The following is a 22,124-nucleotide window of genomic DNA, read 5'->3' as shown; positions in this document are numbered from 1 at the left end:
ACTTTATGGAAAATATAGATATAGGATTAAGAAACTTTTTCAGGCAAGGCAAAGCAATATTGGAAGTGTATAAGTTAATTTAATTATTAAAATTAAACCATTTTGATTGATTCTAAGTGCATTTTTATGTATGGTGTAATAATGCATTAGTATAACCCTGATGATGAGAGCTGTTAAGCTCTTGAAACATTGGATCTTTGTTATAAAGTAAAACATTTTTTAGTTGGTGTGCATTTTTGGTTATTCCATGTTTTATCCTGAATACTCTTGAATTCTAATCTAAGAAAATAACATCCTTGATCGATTTATACTATAGATAGTAATGCCTAAGGCTGAATTAGTATGAGACTTAGACCACATTAATTAGGTTTTCAACTAAAAACCTTTGGAAAAGTTTGCTACTAATTTCAAAATATATACTATAAGAGATTGGAATGTGTTATGTACAAATACCACATGAAAACCAATGCCTCCACCATAGCTGAACATTGTGCAATTTAAGGCCATCAGAGTGCTTGTAATTCTCCTCCTATGTTTTTTGAAGCCCCAGGTTAGAAAAATCCAAAAAATGAATTTGCATGGCCTACTTGAAACTCAACAGATGCCACTATTCCAACTACTCTACCAGCAACATAGTTTGTGATAGAGCTTTGTTTTCCTAGCTTGCTCCAACAATGGCTTTATATCCTCTTTTTCTTCAAATTGTAATTCTACTCATCTTAGAGCTCCACACACACTCCTCAGCTCTTCTCCATGTTTGCAATACTGAATTCCTTTAAGAGATATCAACATTTATCTGATAAAAAGCTGTTCTAGCAGTTAATACATTGTTTCCAACTATCCCAGGTGGTTGAAGTTTGTGATATTATTCAAAATTAGTTATTACTCACGACACCAAAACTCTTAAATTATTTACATAAGAAAAAAAAAAACTTTTAAATGAAACTAGAAAGCAAAGGAGATTTCAAAGGGATTTTTGTTATAAATAAAAAATAATAATCGCATTCATTACAAAATAGTGTAACAAATTACTGGTACAATAATTTCTTTTTAGCTTTTACATAATTTGAACAATATTATTGCTGTTTAAAATTATTTTAAAGTTTCTCCATTGTCTTATAATGTCCAAGTTTTCTTTTTTTTGTTACTTTTTAAACAAGTTCTTAATATTTTGATTTTTATGTTTTGCTGTGAATTCTTTACTGTACATTGCAATATGTTAGTTTGCCAATAATGCAAGACATCCTTGATAAAAGAGGTAAGAAACAAACAAGGTTTAGTGAATCTATTTAATTTCAGGACTGAGCTGTTAGCATTCACTCATGATGGTTCTTCACTAACCTGTAGCAGAGTAGATGTACTTTAAATTAATCCTTTTTTTTTTCTTCTACTGATTGGGAAAAATTTCAGTCACCATACAAAGAAAACATGCCATCTTTCTTTTCTTTCAGCATTAGAATCATAAACTTAGTTATAGCTGAGAATGAAAACAAATCAATCATTCCACATATAAGTAAAAGTTTTTTTTTTCCACACTTCTAGAGCTGTAGACGTAGATTTGATAATTATTTTGCAGTTTTCATTGGCAAAAACCACTTAGTTGAAAAGGCCAGTTTTTATTAGTCTTTTCCATCTTTCATAACCTTGATGTTTCTAGAGACCTGTTGGTATGCTCTCTCTCATAAAGAATGATTGTTCATCAGTTTAATTCCATTTTCTGATTTTTCAGTTTCAAGCTGTGTCCATGTGGTGCTGATTCAATTTCTTAAGGGGTCACTCTGATACCTGTATTTGGCTAAGGACGATTTTTCAAGGTGTTAGCAATCTAAGGAGATCTCTTTTCTTTTAGCCTTTATCCTGTAATTTCTTTTATATATGAACTGCCAAAATTATTAATTTTCTAAAACATTTTATGAAGCTAGCACTGAATGTTGTTTAAGTAAAATTTTTTTAACTTTAGTGAAAATATAGATTATACAAAACATGCTGTTTGTACCAATTTTCAGTTATAATGAACATTAAGCTTCATTATAGTCAAACATGTAGAACAACAGCCCCCATTTGATTACTATCTTGCAGTTTCCAATAGCTGCAACCAATTCCACTTTATTACAGTCATTACAAACAAAAAACATCAGCACACCCCCACAGAACTCAATGAATTTTTTTCTTAAAACTTTTACTTACAATTTTTTCAAAATAATAATATATCCTACATTTTTAATACAGAAACAATGTAAAATATAAAATAAATTATATAATTAGAATTTAGCCTTCAGCTTCAGATTGTAATTATCACCCCTTACAAAGTCATATGTTTGAAAGAGCTAAACTGATATTCACATTGATTTTATACATATATATATATATATGTTTGGATTATTATATTACCACTTTCCAGTGGCATATTAAGAAACGAACGATTATCAACTTCGTGTTACTTTTTGTATAAAACTTTTAAGTAATTTGATGAATTAGTCAGAAGGCATACTGAACCTTTATGTATTGGTAATCTTGAAGGTGAAACAAACTAGGAACTTCAGAACAAACAGCTTAACCTGATCAAAGTATTATTCTAATTATTTTTAAAATGTTCAGTTTGAAGGTAAATAGAGCTTTCCTGCCATTTATTAATGTTTCCAATAAATTAGATTCAGTAGAATCTTAAAACAACCCAATATAACACACAATTGCATTTACTATAAAGCACAGTAAAGTTTAGTAAAAAATACATCTTGTGATATACCATAACAACAGCTTCTTTATTTACAAACATGCAATATAAAATGGATGTAAAAATAAAATTACAGACAAAAAACAAACTAGATTATTTAAAGAGTAAGACTTTTATTAACATATAATAGCTGTCTCAAGTACACAATGATAAGCTTTCTTATGACAACTTTTAACAACCACAATATAGAAACTTTTAATGGAATACTTTTTACACAGCTGATATAATATTTTAACTACAAATAAATACACATTTTTATCTGTTACTGAAGAAGCTCTTAATAATTCACATAAATTTCACATTTTTTGCTTAAAAAGTAACTTTTTTTTTCTCACCGAAATTCCTAGTTTCTAAAAACGGACAAGGAGCAATTTGAAAAATGATGATAATTTATCAATTGAGCAATAAGCTAATGAATATGCCCAATACTCATTTCTCCATTATATTTGCAATGGAAGAAATAAATATTAAAGCTTACCAACAAAGATGGAGAAAAACTGTGTATATTTATCATGGTTACTTAAAATGTTTAATTAATCAAGAGTTTTTCCTATCATAATGAAAGAATTAAGTTTCAGAATAAATGAATAGAGAGATAAAACACAGTTAACAATAAAATTGATAGAGAGTAAGCAAGCATTGGTCTTTTTAATAGTATGCCACTAGAACAATTTTATTAAAACAGCAAAATATGAAAAAAGTAAGAATAGTTTTCTGTCATATAAATGATGATTTCTCAGATCTGACAGGCTGCTGCCATGGAAAACATTAATAGATCTTAATTTCAAAAGTAAGCAGCTCACATCTTCATAAAATTTTGTCCAAAAAGATGCTGTAGCCTGTATCTTCTATGTTGTTGTAAAACCTTTGGGTAAAAATTTTAGTTCGAACTCAAATTATGAACACAATTAAAAAATAAAATAATGGATTAATGAATCAAAGCTGGTCCACAATTTAAACTGATAAAAAACAAAGCCTTTATTACAAAATGTCCTGATTCTGTATATATATCCCTTTGTTTAGAGCAGCATGGGGACAACAAAGTGCTAATTATAACTGAATTTCAAAAAGTTTATTCTTTCTAAAAAGTACAGCCCTCTGGTGGTTGACTGAGTCTTTGATTTTCTTTCAATGTCATAGCTCTACGAAGCTCTTGAAGAACCGTCTTAATTGAACAAGTTCTCTGCCAACGACTGAGCACAGTAATAGATTTTTTCTCAACCTAACAGAAAAAATACATATTAACAAATCTATTTTAAATCATAGCTTTTCATATACAATCTAATAAAATAACACACAGAACATGAATAAATATTTTTTCCTGTTTACTGCTTATGATATGAGAAAACAAGGTCTGAACCTAATTTAAATATTTGCCAAAGTATGAAAAACAATATTCCTGAACAAGATGTCAACTTAATCATAAACACTGTTTCACATATTTTTCACCCTATATGAATTTAAACACAAAAAATTCTGAATTTACTACACGAATTAAATGAAGTCCTATTTGACAGACACATAAGAAATAAGCAGAAAACTAGTTTTGATACTAGTGCCTCAGTAATGCAGGGATAAAAATACAAAATTATTTTTACCTTATGCCATGTAACTACAAGAATTCCAATAGAACTATTTAAATGACATAAACTAACTAAAATCATAATTTATGTAAAGTTTAACGTGAGACCCTAAATGGTGTCTTTACGAAGTCCTAATTTGTGATATTTTTAGAAAATTGAAGTAATTTTCACAACTACACATTTAGTTTGAACCATTTTAAAATTAAAATATGAGTAACGTATCTAAGCTTTATAAGAAAATGTGAAGTGTTTTTAGTTGTTTGCATGCTCTTTTTCAAAAAATATTCTTTCTGAATATGTGACTTATGTTTGAAAACCTAGATGAAATTCTACGATATAAACAGTTTTGCCTTTAACCGAATTAAATAATGTAAGTATTAAAACTTAAATAATGAGTAATGAAATTGAACTGTTTCAATAATAAAAGAAAAAACAAAATCAATTCAAATTCTCTCTAGCCTGTCTTTTGAAGAAACTATCTTTCTCATAAGATGTTTTCTACACAATTCTAAGAATTTGTTCTAAAAATGGTAACTACTTTGGTAACAAAACAATATATACATTTATCTTGTGGTTCTTACATCATCCATGTTTGACTACTTAACGTATGAAATGTCATTGTTATCTAGATTACAAAAATAAAATGTTACTGACAACTTTTTGAATCTTGTATTTCTTCATAATGTGAAATTCAATTTTCATTGATAAATTTGAATTACCTATAAAAAATTTACTTGTTTTCCACCCTACATAAGGAAAACAAGAATAAAATTATGAATCTATAAGATTTATTTGACAGACCATGATAATGGTAAATACATGTAAGCAGTAGAAGTGACTTTCGTAATATGGTCAGCACAATAATATGGATATTAATGACACATTATTCCTACCTCAAATGATGGAAATACTAGAATCTCATTATGAATCTATTTAACTGAGAATGTATATATTTGCATACAACAAAAAATGTTTTTGTAACATTATTTTCTAAATGTGACCCAATTTAAATTTGTTTTTAATAGCATAGTTACATTTTTTCTTTAAACTTAACTTGTTAAAACTAATTTTCAACATGAAGGCTTTCTGAAAAGGCTTCTTAACATATTTAAACTCAATAAAACTATATTCCTAATTTCATGAGTTTTCTATTTAGGTTTTCAAGAATACCTCAGTAATACATATTTTAAGAAAAATGACCCAGAAATTTGAATGCTTTCAAATAGTTGACTATTTTATTTCTGGAGTAAAAAAAAATAAAAGTTAAAGAGTGTGTGTGGTAATAAGTATGAAAAATATGTACATATTACAAAATACATTTAGTTGTTGGTAAGCTTCAATGATAAAGTCCGTTTTCTTTAGGGTGATAATGATGCCATCTTTGTCACATGACAGGGATGCTGAAAGAATACCATAGCTGTTCATTTCAGATGTTCTAGAGGCTATGCAGCATGGTATTATGTGTTTAATGTTAGTTATCAACTATTCATTTTACTTTAAATTGCTGATTTAGTGACAACTCATGATAAAGGAGAGTAAATTCCATGCCTTTTATCTAAAAGAAGTCATTATTAAATTTAAAACCATTAACAGTAAGAATTAGTCTAAGTGTATTCTCTAATATATATAAAGGGAGAAAATAGTTTACTTAAAAGAGCAAAAGTATTTGATTTTAGGGACCAAATCATAAAAAAGTGACAAGATAAAAATTCAAATGAAAATATTCTTTTAAATATTTTATATTTTATTTATTTATTTATGCTTTAAGGGGTAAAAACACGATAAATCAATAGGATAAAAACATATGGAATAACCCTTGCAGATTTACAAAATGGTAATAATAATTAAGAAATTAATGGAGGGTGACTACCTATCAGTTTGCCCCTGATAAAGAAAGGTACACCTTTCGAAAGCTCTTGGGTTATAGGGTTTTCATTCACACCTATAGGTTAAATATGGGTATGGAAATGAAAAAAGTTAATATTAGGGCTTTTTTTTGGAAAGGTACCAAGGTCAAAAATCCCAGGGTTAAGACTGGTGCCATTTGGCATTACAATATTCAGAGATACTATTGAGAAAGCATTCTTAATTTTGCCTCTCTGAATGTGAAAACAGTGTCTATACTTATGAGTTTAATGTTTTCAAGTGAGTGGTTGGGCACATTAAAGTTTAGCTACAGAAAGTTTTTTGTTCGTGGAAATTGAAGATTTGTGATTATTCAAACATTTTCTTACAGTTACGTTGGTTTGTCTGATATACTGAAAGTTACATGTCTGATACTGGATTAGATAAATTGCATTTTTTAGTGGTGCGAGTTATGAGTTTTGTGATTTTGTATTGTTTTTACTTTTCTTTACCAGAGAATTGGAGTGTGTGTTGCATAAACTTACAGGTATGGCAGTGCCTAATGGATGATTAAAACCAAATTTAGAGTGAGCTAAGTGTGATTTTAAAGTTATGTTTCTCTGAAAAGAAAAAAGAAGCATCTAGAAGAATTTATTTTCATCAATCATCAACTCTATGAGTACAAGTAGTGGCCAAAGTGTGCATGTCATAATCTTTTACAGAGTGCCATTCAACATGGTACTATGTATTTGATATCACAGATAAACTATTCATTTTACCCTAAATTCTTTATTTAGCTACACCTCGTGATAGAGAAGAGTGAATACCACATACAATATACAGGAATGCTGAAAAAAAAAAGCTGTAGATATTTATTTCAGAAATCTTAGAGGTTATGCAAATTGTAGAATGGACAAAAGTATTTTTATTCTTTACATGAACATCACCATCACTCTGATTTGTCAGAGTCTGAATCAGATGACAGTCAAGTCAGAGACATATCTTGAGTACAAATATTTCTCTAACACATCTGATTTTTTGTGTACAATAGACTTGTAGATTTTACTAAAAGCCACATTCTGTGAAGATAAACTCCTATAAATTCAGAATTATAGTCAACATTTATTCTCCAATACAGGGTTGGTCCATTCATGGACATTCGGGCATTTCTTCAGGATCTAAGGTAGGTTTTTTTATTTTGGGTGATAGGAAATAACCAGTGAACAGAGAGAAGTTTGTGTCCAGTGACTGATTCATAGCATTATCAAGTGAGATATTGTTAGTTTTGTTAATTTCTTTGATTTTTCTGTCATTGTTTTTTTATCCAATCAATGTGACTTTCATTGTTCTTATCTCAGAGCAGGTGTTATTGAATCTTACGGCTTGGCTAAATGTAATATACAATTAGCGTGTGGAGGGTGACAACTTCTGTAGTGCAGGTATTGTGGACCATCAGTCTGCTTTCAGTAGAGATCAGTGTGTAGACAACCGTCATTCAGTATTAATGTCTAAAAAGTCGATCTGAGTAACAGAGTAATCCAAAGTGAATTTAATAGAACTACAGAAGCGGTTTGCACATCTATAAAGGGATAATAAGAAACTTTTGTTGCTTATCCGGATGAAAAAAATTATCAGTGTAGCATCTTCAGATTCTTGGTTTGTCTTTACAACTTTATAATGGTCTAGTTTCTAAGTTTCCCATTAAATATTGACATAATTTAGTGACATTTTGGTACCCTTTTGTCAAAAAGAAGTCATTACCAAATTCAAAACCATTAAGAGTAAGAACCAATCTAAGTAAGTCTGTGATAGGCTACATGTTGGCTGTGTTAGATTTCAATAGGAGATATTCAAGAGCTTTCTGGCCTTCATCGTTTGGGATATATATGTGTAAAGTGAAGATACATCCATATTACAAGAAGTGTTTGGAAGGAGTGGGCCTTTACTGTTAATGTTGCAAATCAAGTTCAAAACATGTCTATAATATAAGATATAGTCAATGTAGATAGATTTTCAGCATGCATACCAGTGTTCGAAATAATATAGCAACATGGTTTGTGTATCTTTGTTAATATGTAAAAGCGAATTGGAGTAGGGGTAAAATCATAAATAATATTCAATGTTAAACTGGTACACAGTTAAAAACATTTTATTTAGGCCTATCTATGGCTTTCAAAAAGTTGACGACTCAACATGTTTCGACGTTACAACGTCATACTCAATGCCGAAACATGTAGTCTTCAACGTTTGGAAGGCCATAGATAGGCCTAAATAAAATGTTTTTAACTGTGTACCAATTTAACATTGAATATTATTTATGATTTTAACTTTATACACAAGTGCCAAAATACTATAATTTGGAGTAGGGGTGTTTAAGTAAAATGAATTTTAGAGTGTCACAACTGACGAGTTGGTTTTTCTGTAAGTTGTTTAGTACTTCCTCAATAGTTTTAACAAACTGAGAGGTTGGGTCAACACCTATTTTTTTTTATAGTAGTTAGTATCATTTAGTTGTTGGTAAGCTTTGTTGATAAGGTCAGTTTTCTTAAGAGTGACAGTGATGCCAACTTTGTAAGACAGACCAATACCAATGTCTTTGTAATGTTTATTGTAGAAGAGATTATTCTATAGTTTGGAATCACTTCATTTTTAATGGTAAGTAATAAAGCTTAGTGTTGCTCCCTGTTGATTGGGAATGACCAGGTGGATTTCTCTTTGAACTGTGAGTTATGAGTTTTGTTGTAAAAAATTACAAAAAGCCTGAGCCTGTAAACAAGTTTTTGTAAGTTGGAAATAACTTTGAAACTGGGTGAAAAAAAGTTGAGACATTTGTTAAGAAGGTTAATTTCACCTTTAGATAATGTTTTACAGAGCAGAGGTAGATTATTGAGAGGATCCTGTGAGCAACCACCAAGCCACAACAAACCATGGCAGAGCCCACAGAGTCACCTGATTTTGAACCATCTGTAGAAACAGAAGAATGGTTTGAAAGATGTTCTGCAAAGATAAGATGGTACTTCCAGTTGGGAGTATCCATCTTACTCAGATGACTCAAAGAAAGGTTACGGTAGTTGGGGATGGCAATAAGTCATGGTAGGATGAGCTGATATTGGAGACAGCAATGTCATCCGATGACAGACCCAATTCAGCCAGGTGCAGCTGGCTGAATTGGCCAAAAGAAAGAATGGCAGATTGTCTATTCTGAAAGAGCATAGCCCACTGAGAAAGGAAGACACAACCCCAGGTGGGATGTTGTAGTAAGGATAGAAGCTTGGTAGCATACTGCAGAGAAAGTTCCAAACGGCGGAGGTGAAGAGGAGGTTTGTGGGACTCAATGTACAAATTCTGGACTGGAGAAGTGTGAAAAGCCCCAGATGGTGAATGGGGTCCAACATCTTCAAGGCAGAACCATAGACCAGAGCTCCATAGTCCAGTTAGGATCAAATGAGGGCACGATAGATCGTGAGCATAGAACATCGATCCACTCCTCAAGAGGTGGTAAAAAGGACCCGGAGGATGTTCACTGCCCTTGTACACTTGACACGTAGCTGCTTGATGTGAGAAATAAAAGCAAGCTTCTGGTGAAAGATAAGCCCCAAGAACTTTGCCTCAGAGACCATGGGAAGAACTGCATCACTAAGACGGAGCTCGGGATCAGTGTGTAAACCCTGTTGGTAGCAAAAGTGCATGCGAACGGTTTTGGAGAAAGAAAAGGTAAAACCATTTGCTGTAATCCACTTCAATAAGTGATTGAGGGCAGTTTGAAGCTCAATAAACCTCATGTTTGACACCTGACATGAGATGTGGAAGTCATTAACATAAAGCCATTTGCAACCATAGGAGGTAGTTGTTTAGTGATAGCACTGATCTTGGTACTCTCAAGACACAGCTCTGAGGGACTCCAAGTTCTTGTGTGAAAGAATGGGAAAGGGTCGAATCCACACAGACTTGGAATCACCTTTCGTGTAAAAAATTAAGAATAAAAATGGGCAAATGGCCATGCAACCCATATAAATGGAGGTCCTGCAAAATGCCTTCATAAGCCTTCTCAAGATAAAAGTAGACAGAAACAAGATGTTCTCTCTTGAGGAAGGCTTCTCTGATCGAGGTTTCAAGTTGAATCAGGTGGTCCATGGGGGATCGTTGCTGACAGAACCCACACTGGGTGGGGAGAGGAGGTTGTTTGATTCCTTGAATCAAACAAGACAAAAAATTAACCATCCTCTCTAAGACCTTACAGAGACAGCTAGTCAAAGCAATTGGGCAATAATTAGAAGGAATCTTGGGATCCTTTCCAGGCTTAGAAAAAGGTAGGACAATAGCCTGGCACTAAGCATAAGGAAAAACATTCTCCTGCCAGATCCAGTTAAAGACAACCAGAAGAAGAGCAAGAAAGGCACGAGAGAGATGGTGCAACATCTCATAGTGAACATCATCAGGTGCGACCAATGTAATGCCAGACCGTTGAAGAGGAAGCTTGAGTTCCACCAACACAATGGGGCAATTATAGTCATAGAGACAATTGGTCTAAAAGGAAAGACGTGATTGCTCTGCTCGAGACTCACGGCCAAGAAGGTGGGGAAAAACAGAAGTCCTGGAAAAATGAGAAAAGCTCTCACTGAGAGTATCAGTGATGCTCTGTACATCAACAGCTTCCTGACCATTGGAGAACAAGATGGAAACCTCCCATTGACATTCCGAATCTTGTCCCCTATTCATAGGACTTTGGAACTGGCGATAGAAGAGATGCTAGTTGTGAACCTAATCCAAGATTCCTTTTGGTTTTGACATCTGACCTACTGAGTATGGGCACAGGCCCACTGAAAAGCAATGCGGTTGTAATGAGTGGGATACCTGCAAAAGGTATCTCAGGCCTGTTTCCGAGCCTTCCCTGCCTGCTGGCAGGCTAGAGACCACCATTGATGAAGATACTGTGGGGAACGTGCCAAGGTTTTGGGTATAGAATGAACAGCTGCTTGAATGAAGCAATCAGTTACTGCCTCCACACAGTCATTAACAGATGGAAGACTAACAACAGCAGGTTTGAGTTTAAAGAGAGAGGTGAAAGAGAGCCAGTCAGCCTGTTCCAACTTCCACCGTGGCACTCGAGTTGGGTTGCATTGACAATGGCCAATCTCACTCAAAACTATAGGAAAATGATCACTTCCCCATAGGTCACTGTCAACCCTCCAAGAAAAATGAGAAAAAAGTGAAGGGAAACACATAGACAAATCAATAGCAGTAAAAGACTGACTAGGTGCATGAAAATATATAAAAGAACCAGTATTGAAGAGAAACAGGTTGTTATCTGAGAGCATATGCTCCACGGAAGGAACCCTCCCATCAATATCAGCACCACCCCAAAGGGTGTCCATTATATTCTCCCAAGATGAAAAAGGGAAAAGGCAACTGTTTGATAAGAGCATCAATGCCTGATTGATCATAAGTCTCTCTGTGATACAGGTAGAGGGAACAAACAGTGAAGGTATGACCCAAAGAGATACAGATGGCTGTGGCCTCCAAGAGTGTATCGTGTGGCAGACAAAGTGGGTACATGCTGGTCAACCAGCAGTGCCATCCATCCATGAACTCGTCCATCACACAACCTGTCATTCTAGTAAAACTGGTGAAAGGTGACAGTGTTGGCAGGCTTCAAGAATATGACCTGTCAAGGAGAGACACACAGGATGATAGGAATCAATCAAGGCCTTAATGTCATCCAAATTAGAACAAAATCCTCATCAGTTCCATTGTATCAAAGTGGCCATTTATATTTAGGCAGAGACTAAGCAGAGAAACCTTCTATTTATGACCACGCTGTTTTTCTTTACTAAAAAGAGGTCTATTGACCTCCATTGGATCCTGCCTGGGGTATAGTGGGCAGATGTCTGTCAGTAGAAGTAGATTCCAGTGACTGAGGGCATGAATGAATAATCGTTTTGCATCTCGGGCTGAAGAAGATGGACCAGAGCAGACACTGGAAGCAATGGTAGGACAGAGACAGGAGTAGAAGTTGATTTGTCAACTCTTTTATCCACAGAGTGCAAAAGACTCTTCAAATGGTGTGAGAAAGACTCTGAAGGAGGCATGGAAAGGTCCATCTGCACTCTCACAGTAGCAGTGGAGAGTAGTGCAGTGGAATATGTCCAAGATGGAGTAGAGGACAATAACTTCTGAGCCTCGGGGTAAGAAACGTTGTTAACAGTTTTTAAACAATGTACCTCTTTCTCCTCAACCCATTTAGGGCAAGAACAATAGCAAGAGGAGTGGTAACCACCACAATTAACACAGCAAGGGTCCAGTTCACACTCGTAGGCATCATGGTTTTTGCCACCACAATGAGCACACATCACAGAACCAAGAGAAGATGCCTTTGAATGACCAAACTGTTGACACTGGCAACATCTGAGAGGGTTAGGAATATATGGTTATACCTTACAGGTGGATGTGGCAATGTAAACGTCAAAATAAGACCATTGGTAGGCATCATAATTCCTTTTTTATGAGTGGAGATATATGTCGCACTGCAGAAACTCCTTGGCTGGAGAAAATGCGACAGTCTCCAACTCAGGGATGTTCTTCAAATCCCTGTCAACAATAACTCCTTGTGAGGAATTCAAAGTAGCATGGGGAGTAACCTCAATGGGTATATCCCCAATGGTCTTTGAATTCAGGAGGAGTTTGCTGTGTTTTGGTGTGGATGTTTCCATGAAGACTTCTCCAGAATGTAGCTTCTTAACTGACTTTGGAGAGCCAGCAAACCCCTATAATCCATTCTGAATACAAACGGGAAACATTTGCCATAAAGATTTGCCTGAAATAGAATGCAAGATCAGAAAACGAGGTACAGGTTCAGAATGGGTTGAAGATTGCTGGTCAGTTTTCAAGACGTGGTCATTTACCAATTAGCTGTATTTTTAATTCTTTTTTTTTAGGATTTGGGGGATCCGTAATAAAAGGAGAAAGATTCAGTACCCACTGACCTCACCCACCATCGGATCCTATGAGGGGATGCACGACAATGCCAAATAAGGACCCTGGAACATATAGAAAATGGGCCAGAAAAGGAGTTTTATGGTTAAGAAAGAGAGAGCAAGACTGAGTGCCATCCTGGCAATTGATATAGGATATTACAGTTGTTGTCTATATGAATCATTACCAAATGGCTTTGTATCAATAGAAGGAAATAATCCAAGCTAAAAAAAAACTGCTAAAAGTTCTGAGAAGTTGATATGAAGGAGTTGAGACAAGTGCACCACCCCATCAGGGAAGCATGTGTCAAAAGATGAAGATCTGGATAAGAGGGATGAAGAGTAATACCCTTTGTGGTATTGGTTCTGTTGAGCCACCAGGTGAAATCATCATGTAAGGAAAGAGGAAGATGAATAAGGGAGGAAAAGTGTTCCTGAGAGAATTTCCATTGATTGTGTAAAGTCTACTGTAAAATATGAGCATACTGTGAGCATGTCTAAAGGGAATAAGGGGTTCCACAGAAGCTCATGTCCCTAAAAGGAAGAGAATCTCCTCTGCAGGAAGAGAAGAAGAGGATAAAGTTGTGGAAACCAAACTTTCCATGGTCCACAAATAAAGCAGAGAAGGCTGAGCCCTGCTGAGATGGGAACTAAAGAACACACACAAGCGAACTAGATATTAAGTGGGTATGAGGTGAGACTCCTCCAGCTTGACTAACCAACCAAGAAGAGCCACTTCCCAAAGATGGGGAAAAGTATGCTCTTAAGAGACTCGCTGGGAAACAGCCAAAAGAAGCCAGTCATCCATATATGGCAAAACCACAATCTAAACCACGAATGTGATGAGAAAAAGCATGCACTAGTTGACAAACAACATACAGGGCCAATGACAAGCCAAAAAAGAGAACACAGAACTCATAAACCTGACATCAATGAAAAAACCAAAGATAAACTCTGGATGTTGGGGAAATGGGAGTGTGAAGATACACATCAAAGCCCCAGAGCAAACAATTACTGGAGGGTGCAAAAAACTCTTCATGGTAAACCAAGGACGGTTGAGAAATTGATTGAGATGTGAAAAATATATTATGGGATGCCAATCCACAGTTTTTTTGGAAAGAATAAACAGACAGGGATGAAATCCTGGAGAAGAATGAGAAACTCATTTGAAGTGTCCTTGGCCAACAAGTCTGGCATCCCCCCCTGAGAGATGCTGGCAAGATACAGGATCCCTTGGAAGAGGAAAATGAATGATAACATGAGACAAGGAATGAAGAAAGGAAAGATAAAAGGTAAGTCTCTTTGATAAAACGATCAGTCTCAAGCAGAAGAAAGATCCACAGGGCCTAAAGAAATGTCACCAACAAGATTGTCAGCACTCAGCACTGAAATCTATGCACAGAGGTGGAATGGTTGGGAGCATGGGAGCAGAGAAATGGGAGAAAGGGGCAGGAAGAGGACAGGATGCAAAAGGACAGAAGACTGCAGTGGGAAACGAAGGAGATTGGGAAAAACATGAAACAAGGAAGGACGAGAAAGAATGTTGATGTACAGCCTTAACCCACAACTTCAGAGAATACAATACTTCACCAAAAACACCTTGGTGGCATAAATGAGCCCAATGAAAGTCTCTGAGATAAGAGAGAAGCAAACGTACTTGAGTAAGAAGGGCAACCCTCCATAACAAATCCCAGCAACAGAGCAACAAGTCAAAAGGGACAAAGTTGAGGAAGAACGTACCATAGTAGAGAAGATAAGGGAATAATCATCTGCTGAAAACCCCTCAGGGGAACAGTAAATAGCCTCAGATGGAAAATGAATGGCAAAAAGATAATGCAACAGGGTAGTAAGGGTAAGACAAAGGTGTGCAAATTGGGCTTGAGAAAATTGAACAGAAGACAGAGGATTTCAACCCCAAGCCTGAAGAAGAGACTCCAGAGTTTGGGAATCCAAGAAAGGGAATTGTGCCTGATGATATGCCAAGGCATATCTGTCATCCAGGCATGTAAGCACCTGAGTGAAGTTGAAATAAAAATTGTTCAATATAAATTTGAATATCTGGACATGGAGGAAAAACATAATAGTCAGAAGAAAGGAAGAAGTGAAGGAGAAGAATCATACGATACAGGAGAGAAAGAGAGAGAGAGAAAAGTAACATACTTAAAAGACAAAGAAGGTGTACGTGGGTCCAAGGCAGTATTGGTAGAACAGCTATCAAAAGCAGGTGGTGGTAAAATATTGTCAAAATTGTCATCATCATGGACGGGATTCCTAGGAGGAGTTATACCAGTTTCAGGTTCAGAAGAAGGCCCAGATGACATGAAAGACTCCATCACACAATAGCATCACTTACTCAACAGATAAAGAGAAACCCGATGCCACTGTAGTTGTTTGTACAGCATGAACAACATCTTGTTGTCCCACACCACACAAAGTGAAAGTTACTTTCACGTGTAAATTCATAATATTGTAATAAAAGTCCACCAAATCTGCTGGTGCAGAAATTTTGATAACTAAAATTCAAAGTTATCCTTCCACAAGAGTGGGTGTTTTTTTGTAGATACTTCCACAATAAACACCAATATCAATAAAGCTCATGAGCACGAGTGCCAAAATGAGAAGTGATGATTGTACAATCAGTATAGAGGGAGTCAAATCTGCTAGGAAGCCATGTTGCATTCCTATTGGTGGAGGGTTGTCACATGCTCAATTGCATGCAACGATGCTGCAATATCATGTGTAAATATATGAGTTTAGGTCGGAGCCTCAAAGTTATTGGTGAGCAAAAAAGTTCACACATAGAGAGCAGCACTAAGTCAAGAAAGCTATATGTGAAGAGAGGTTACTGTTGTATTGGAGTTTAATGGAAGTTGAGTGGAAAATTTGCTTTCATTGAAATGAAAACTGCTTGACTGTTATGGGCTCATATAGTAAAGGGTGATTTTATGCTTAGAGATGTGTATGATCTAAGAAAATTGAAAGGTTCTTTAGTGTTAAAATTAGAAGGAACCTGTGTAGTAGCAGAGGAGTGAAAAGGTTGTTTGAGGTGTGTGGAAGTTTCTGCAAGAGTGCTAGGGGGAACAAGAGATAAAAATAGTGTCTGGAATTTGAAAAGAGATGTGCATACAACTGCAGATTCTTTGAGCTGCAGGGTACTGGAAGAAGTATGCTTCTGCATCGAGAGTTGGGTATCAGAAGAGATAGAGGAAGGTCTAGAAGTAGAGAAATTTGAGGTGTTTAGGTTTAATTGTACAGTGTTAGTCTGCAGACAAGGTAAAATTCAGTTAGCAAAAAAAGCAGCAAAAGTTACAGGAAAGGGAAAAGATTCTTTGGTAATAAAGGTGTAGGCCATCTCTTGCTAAGAATTACTTCGTAATCCCAGATGTGAAGTTAGTGTTGTAAAAGAAAGCAAGGCATGAATATGTAGACAGAGGTTGCATACAAGAGTGTTAAACTTCTCTTTCTGAGAGAAATCAGTATGTCTCTTGAAATCGTGGTACATAATACTGGAGAAATTGACCTGGTGAGTCAAAGTATGAGACAGTAAGGTTTGTAAGTTGTTTGAACAATGATAAGCAGACTTTAAGTTTGAGGTCATTAGTCAAACAGGAAGGATCAGATATTTTACATACTGTGGTACTGAAGTTATAGAATCCAAAAGATCAAGTGAAATAGGTCCAGTGAGTGAGAGATTGAATTAAAACATGGTCGTTTTCAAGGTAAACAAGGTGTTGGTAAAGGTATTTGATTATGAAGTCTCCAAAAATAAAAATGGAAGGTGAAAGAAGAGGTTACTTACCTTTGGTAAAAATCTGGTCTGTAGTCCACAAGTGGAATATCAGCCAAGATGAAAGAATTAGCATAAAGGATCACCAAAAAATCAATTAGATTTCAAAAGACCCCAAAACTCGAGTGTTTTCAAATATTAATTGACTATTTTTCTTCATGAGTAAAAAGGGTAAAGAGTGTGGGGTAATGAATATGGAAAAGATGCACACATCACATGAGCAGGAAGTGTTTGTTGAGGTAGCTGTGAAAGCCAACCAATCACAATTAAAGAAATGTGTGTTATTAAGCAATGGAAATGCTGAGAGTGAATGTTTATTTCAAGGTAAACTATTCAAGTACGATGAAGGTGAAAAGCATTATATACTTATATATTATGGTAATAATAACCATCCTCTAATATATAGAGAAAAAATAGCTTATTTAAAAGAGCATAAGCACTTGATTTTAGACACCAAACAATAAAATAACATAATAAAATAAAAACGTGACAAGAGGGAATCCTCGCTAGCAACAGCACCTGAAATTCTTTCAGGCAGGATTAGAGTAAATTAATATTTGTGTGTGCCAGCAATACCAAATCGGTCAAGAGATGATGGACCTATGAGCTTAAAGTTTGTACATGAAAAAAACTCAGAACCATTCTATGAGCTGCAGCTAAAATTTAAAATGAAAGTACGTATAATTATGAAATACATATCTTCAATTAGACTCTTGTTCTAAGTTAAAGTATAGTTCTTCGGAGGCACAAGATGAACCTTACAATAGATAAAATGTTACAAAAATCAACATCATTACACCATAATTAACATGAAGTATAATGTACATGATAATACCAATGTGTAACCTGTTTGTGTGTCTATATGCATATATACATAAAATTTGAAAAATTGTTAAAAATTAGAAACAAGGGTAAATGACATGAACTGAAATAAATGGATTATTTTGAGAAAAGGAAAAAATAGTCTGGAAACATCTTAATATCTAAATTTAAAATATCTATTAAAGAGGCTGGAGAAGGTCTTAGGTTATTCTGACCAGTGGTGGTAAAGTTGGGTTAAACATTTGGGTCAAATGTAAAAATCCTTTCCAGCGTGAAAGTGATATTCAGATTTAATAGTTTATTATCCTTTTAGATATACTAATTCAGATTATATGTTTATTGCATCTACTAACAAAAGGAGCTTCAAATTGTCTGCACCTAATTTTAAAAGATGTGTACTTCATGTTTAAGGAAATAAGTTTTAGTTTAAAGGCTAAATTGTATAGATTACACGTGCAATGTGAAAACTGATAAATGGTGGATAGCAAATACTTTAATATACCACAAGCTTTTCTTAGTTCTGGAAAAACATGAATTACTCTTTAAATTGAAAATAATTATATACAAATTTTAATTGGTTGAATCATTACTTTTTTTTCACTTCTTGTTACATTCTATATTTATCCTTGTGAAAACTTTTTTTTAACTATTCTGTGCCTATCACTAGTTTATCACTTAAGTCCCTTTTTTAGCTTTTCACACCCAACAACTTATTTAACAGATTGCTTTAGTATCATTCAAAAGATTTATATCATGCAACAAAAAAGTTCTCTCAGCTTTCAGCTATCTGTACATGAATAAAAAAAAAGATGCTGTATGGAAATAATATCTTTAAAATGCAAAGATCGTGAGATTGCTCACCCTATATTGCATGAAAATGAACTGCATCAGAGTATAGTCAGAGTTTACAATGTCACTAACTGTCATACAAAACCAGACAGTGTCAAAACAGCACAATGCCTATAAACGTACAGGCAGTCATAGTATTCCTAGAAGTACTGGGGTGAATCTACTCATAGCTTTTAGTACAGGAATATTACATGGCAAACATATCAAAATATAAGTTTTGGCTGATTTGGTTATTCTATATGGTAGATTGAGGCTAAATTTAATTATACTTGTCATTAAACATTAGTATTAAGTTTATTATATTTTTAACACTACATTCTTTATATAGTCTATTATTTATTTTCAAGAATTGGAAGAATGTATAATAACTATTTCTAACACACTATTTTTGATAAATCCATTGTCAACAACAAATTTTGCTCAATGAGGTTAATATACTATATTTTAATATTAAGTGAGTATTAAAAAAACATCTACTCACCAGACCAGTACTTTCACTAACTCCATTCATTTTTATTTTTGTTAGAAACCTACATATGGGAGGTTCTTCTGGATACTGTGAGCCACATTCTAGCTTTAAACTGTAAATCCTATTTTCATATGGTGTCTAAAATATAAAATAAAAATATATGCTTATACAAGGTACCATTTTTTCATTGTAAAGCTAGCTTTAAATCCCTGTCGGTCTGAATTTCAAAACATTAAAATCTAGGAATGACAGTGAAATTAAACATTCAAATACTGTATTACATTAATGGAAGGCCAGTGTGGTTATACGTATTCACTGTTTTTCAAAGCTCTCACTTTAAAAGTAAATTTCAAATGAAATATATAACAGGAAGGTAGGAGTCAGAAAACACCCATTTTTAATAAACTTTAATACTCACCCTCTATGACGTATGCACAAACAAGAAAAACAATATTCAAATTATGTCATAATGCAGTTGTATCATGTAAATCATTTCTTGTGAAAAGTTTTATTGATAACATAGTACTGTACTATAGCATAATTAATGATATAAACCTTGGTCACACCTAGCTTTACACAATCTAATCAAATTGAATGTTATGGAGGCTCCAAAATAATTCAAATAACTGGTAACCAGTACAAATAAAGATTAAGTGAGAAAATAAGAGTTTTTAGTCCACCTCATATTCAATGATCGAAGTTCAATACGGATAAGCTTTCAGAAATTAGGAGTGATCCCACACCAACCAGGGAGGCCAAACTTACGAGATACCTTTTGAAGATAAAAAAAAGAAGAAAAACAAGTGCATCATGTGGAAGAAATTTACCAAAATATCAGAACAATAGGCTTAAAGTGTGGGATTTTATATGGGCTTCCTAAGGTTCACAAAGAGAAATGTCTGGTTTGATGAACTGTTTCTAGTGTAGACATATATAATCAACCATCAGCAAGACTTTTGACCATTTTTTAAAAGTTTTTACAAAATGAATATTCTGTTAAGGATACTTTTGAGATTAATATTTTCCAACACTGAAAATGTGTTTCTGATAGATACTTACCTCTCTCACATATAGTTTTCCCGATTCAGTGTTGCCCTCCATATGTGAACTTTTTCACTCACCATTAGTCTTGAGACTCGCATCTAAAATCATGTGTTTCACATGATAATGCTATGCTGTTGTATGGAGATGAGCATGTGACACCCCTCCACCAACAGGAGTGTGATACACCCTACATTCTGATTCTGTAATTATTACTTTGAGAGTAGCCAAAAAAAAAGGACAGGTGGGAAGTATGATTAGAGGTAAGTGTATATTGGAAATACATTTTCAGTGTTGAAAAATGTTAACTTCTGATATGATACATTACCTCTGATTACATACAGCTAGAATCCCACTTTGAAGTGGTGGAGGGACCAATACAAAAGTTACCTAGATGAGCCCCCTTCAGGAAGTGCCCAAAGGAAATCCATGGAATGCAAAATCCTATAACAATGAACAGTATAGATTGCAATTCATCTGAATGAGGGTTCACTCTTCACCCATGTGAATAATAAGGTTACAAAATCTGCAGGTGCAGAAATGTAGTAAACAAAATCTAAATTTAATATTTCCATAACAGTTAGGGTTTTTGTAGATACTTCCACAAAAAACACCTATATCTCAAAAGCTCACAAGTGAAAAAATGACACATCTTCATAAACTAGTGCCATATATCGAGAAGTGATGATTGTTGAACAATCAGTGAAGAGGGAGTTGGCTGCACAAGGAGGGTGTGTCACACTCCTATTGGTGGAGGGTTGTCACATGCTCACTTGCATGCAACAATGCATGAACATATCATATGAAACATGACTTTAGGTGGCTACTGGCAAGCAAAAAGTTTACATATAGAGTGCAGCACTTAATCAGGAAAGCTACATGTAAGTGAATGTTATGTATCATATCAGAATTTGTGAAATATATTGAAACAGACACAGTTTAATGATGATGTTCATTGTACTAATTATGATAGTGTCATTGCTTTCAAACATACCTATGGACAAAACCATCGATTGTTCTAACTCTGTGTTTGCTGAGAATCAAACTGTACTGGATATAACTAAAAATGTTTCTAAAACACTTAAATTCTGTAATGATACAATCAAATTTCATATTTATTGGTAAAAATATTTAAATGGATTGGCTACTGAGCTAGCTAGCCTTTTCAAGCACTTCTGTGAAAAAGTTTGGTTGCAATGCTGAAAATTTTAATAGAATAATCCACATAAAAACTGAAAAACTAAATAACAAATTTGCTGTTATTTTAGATGTTACAAATAAAACTGTTATTTTAAGTCCAGTGGTTCTTAAAGTGTGGTCCACGATAATCCTCCAAGTGGTAATGGACTGATCCAAACTGCAAGTTAGTGATGAGTTTTTTTTGTAGTGGCAAGTAAAAGGAAGTGGGTTAGGACTGGTAGGTGGTCTGTGAGTTCATTTGCCCTGCTGAAGTGGTCCACAGACGAAAAAGTTTGAGAATCGTTGCTTTAGTCTTACCATACTTAGCACTACTTCATCTGTGATCAAGAAGAAAGTTATCAAATAACAATATCTGCAAGTTCAGTTAGAATGTCTTGGTTAAAAGGACTTTTCAACTTTAAATAAAAATAAATAACATTCATTGAATTATGCACTAATGGTATACGAGTCCACATTCCCAAAGCGGAACCAGGGATATACTAGAAGACTCTGCAATCAAATAAAATAATACTGTAAGACTAAAACTTATAACACCAACAGTATTATCAACAATTTTCTATGATGTTGTGACTACCAGTTTCTTCCAAGTCATTCTCCAATTCCTGGAGAATTCCACCTTAGAATGCTACAATTGTTTGCCATTAACTCTTTCAACATGGGCTCGGTCCCTGGGCCTGACTTCATAACCATTTTGTGCTTGTTATATTTTTCATGGTACAACTTTTAAATTGGTGTACGTTAACAAAATTTGGCAGATTTTCATACATAAAATATAATTTTTTATTAAATCTTAAGGTTTGTTATGCAATGTTTTTCTCGTGCC

General features: G+C 34.4%; 1 protein-coding gene across 4 annotated transcripts in view; it reads right to left on the bottom strand.

Annotated features, from left to right (window-relative positions):
- Nucleotides 1–2,823: 2,823 nt before the first annotated feature.
- LOC106474524 (ubiquitin-conjugating enzyme E2 variant 2-like) overlaps nt 2,824–22,124 on the bottom strand; it is a 37,051-nt gene continuing 17,750 nt past the window's right edge. For 2 of the 4 annotated variants that reach the window (XM_022379819.1, XM_022379821.1), the window contains exons 3-5: nt 19,073–19,198; nt 16,933–16,950; nt 2,824–3,956 (exon numbers count right to left, since the gene is read on the bottom strand). In XM_022379819.1, coding sequence (XP_022235527.1) covers nt 3,816–3,956; nt 16,933–16,950; nt 19,073–19,198 — 285 coding nt within the window. In that variant the 3' untranslated portion in view covers nt 2,824–3,815. The remainder of the gene's footprint in view (nt 3,957–16,932; nt 16,951–19,072; nt 19,199–22,124) is intronic. The other 2 variants (XM_022379823.1, XM_013935216.2) reach the window with 1 other exon arrangement.

The sequence above is a fragment of the Limulus polyphemus genome, unplaced genomic scaffold (assembly GCF_000517525.1).
Source record: "Limulus polyphemus unplaced genomic scaffold, Limulus_polyphemus-2.1.2 Scaffold139, whole genome shotgun sequence".
Lineage (NCBI taxonomy): Eukaryota > Metazoa > Arthropoda > Merostomata > Xiphosura > Limulidae > Limulus > Limulus polyphemus.
This window is presented reverse-complemented; position numbering and strand designations above follow the sequence as displayed.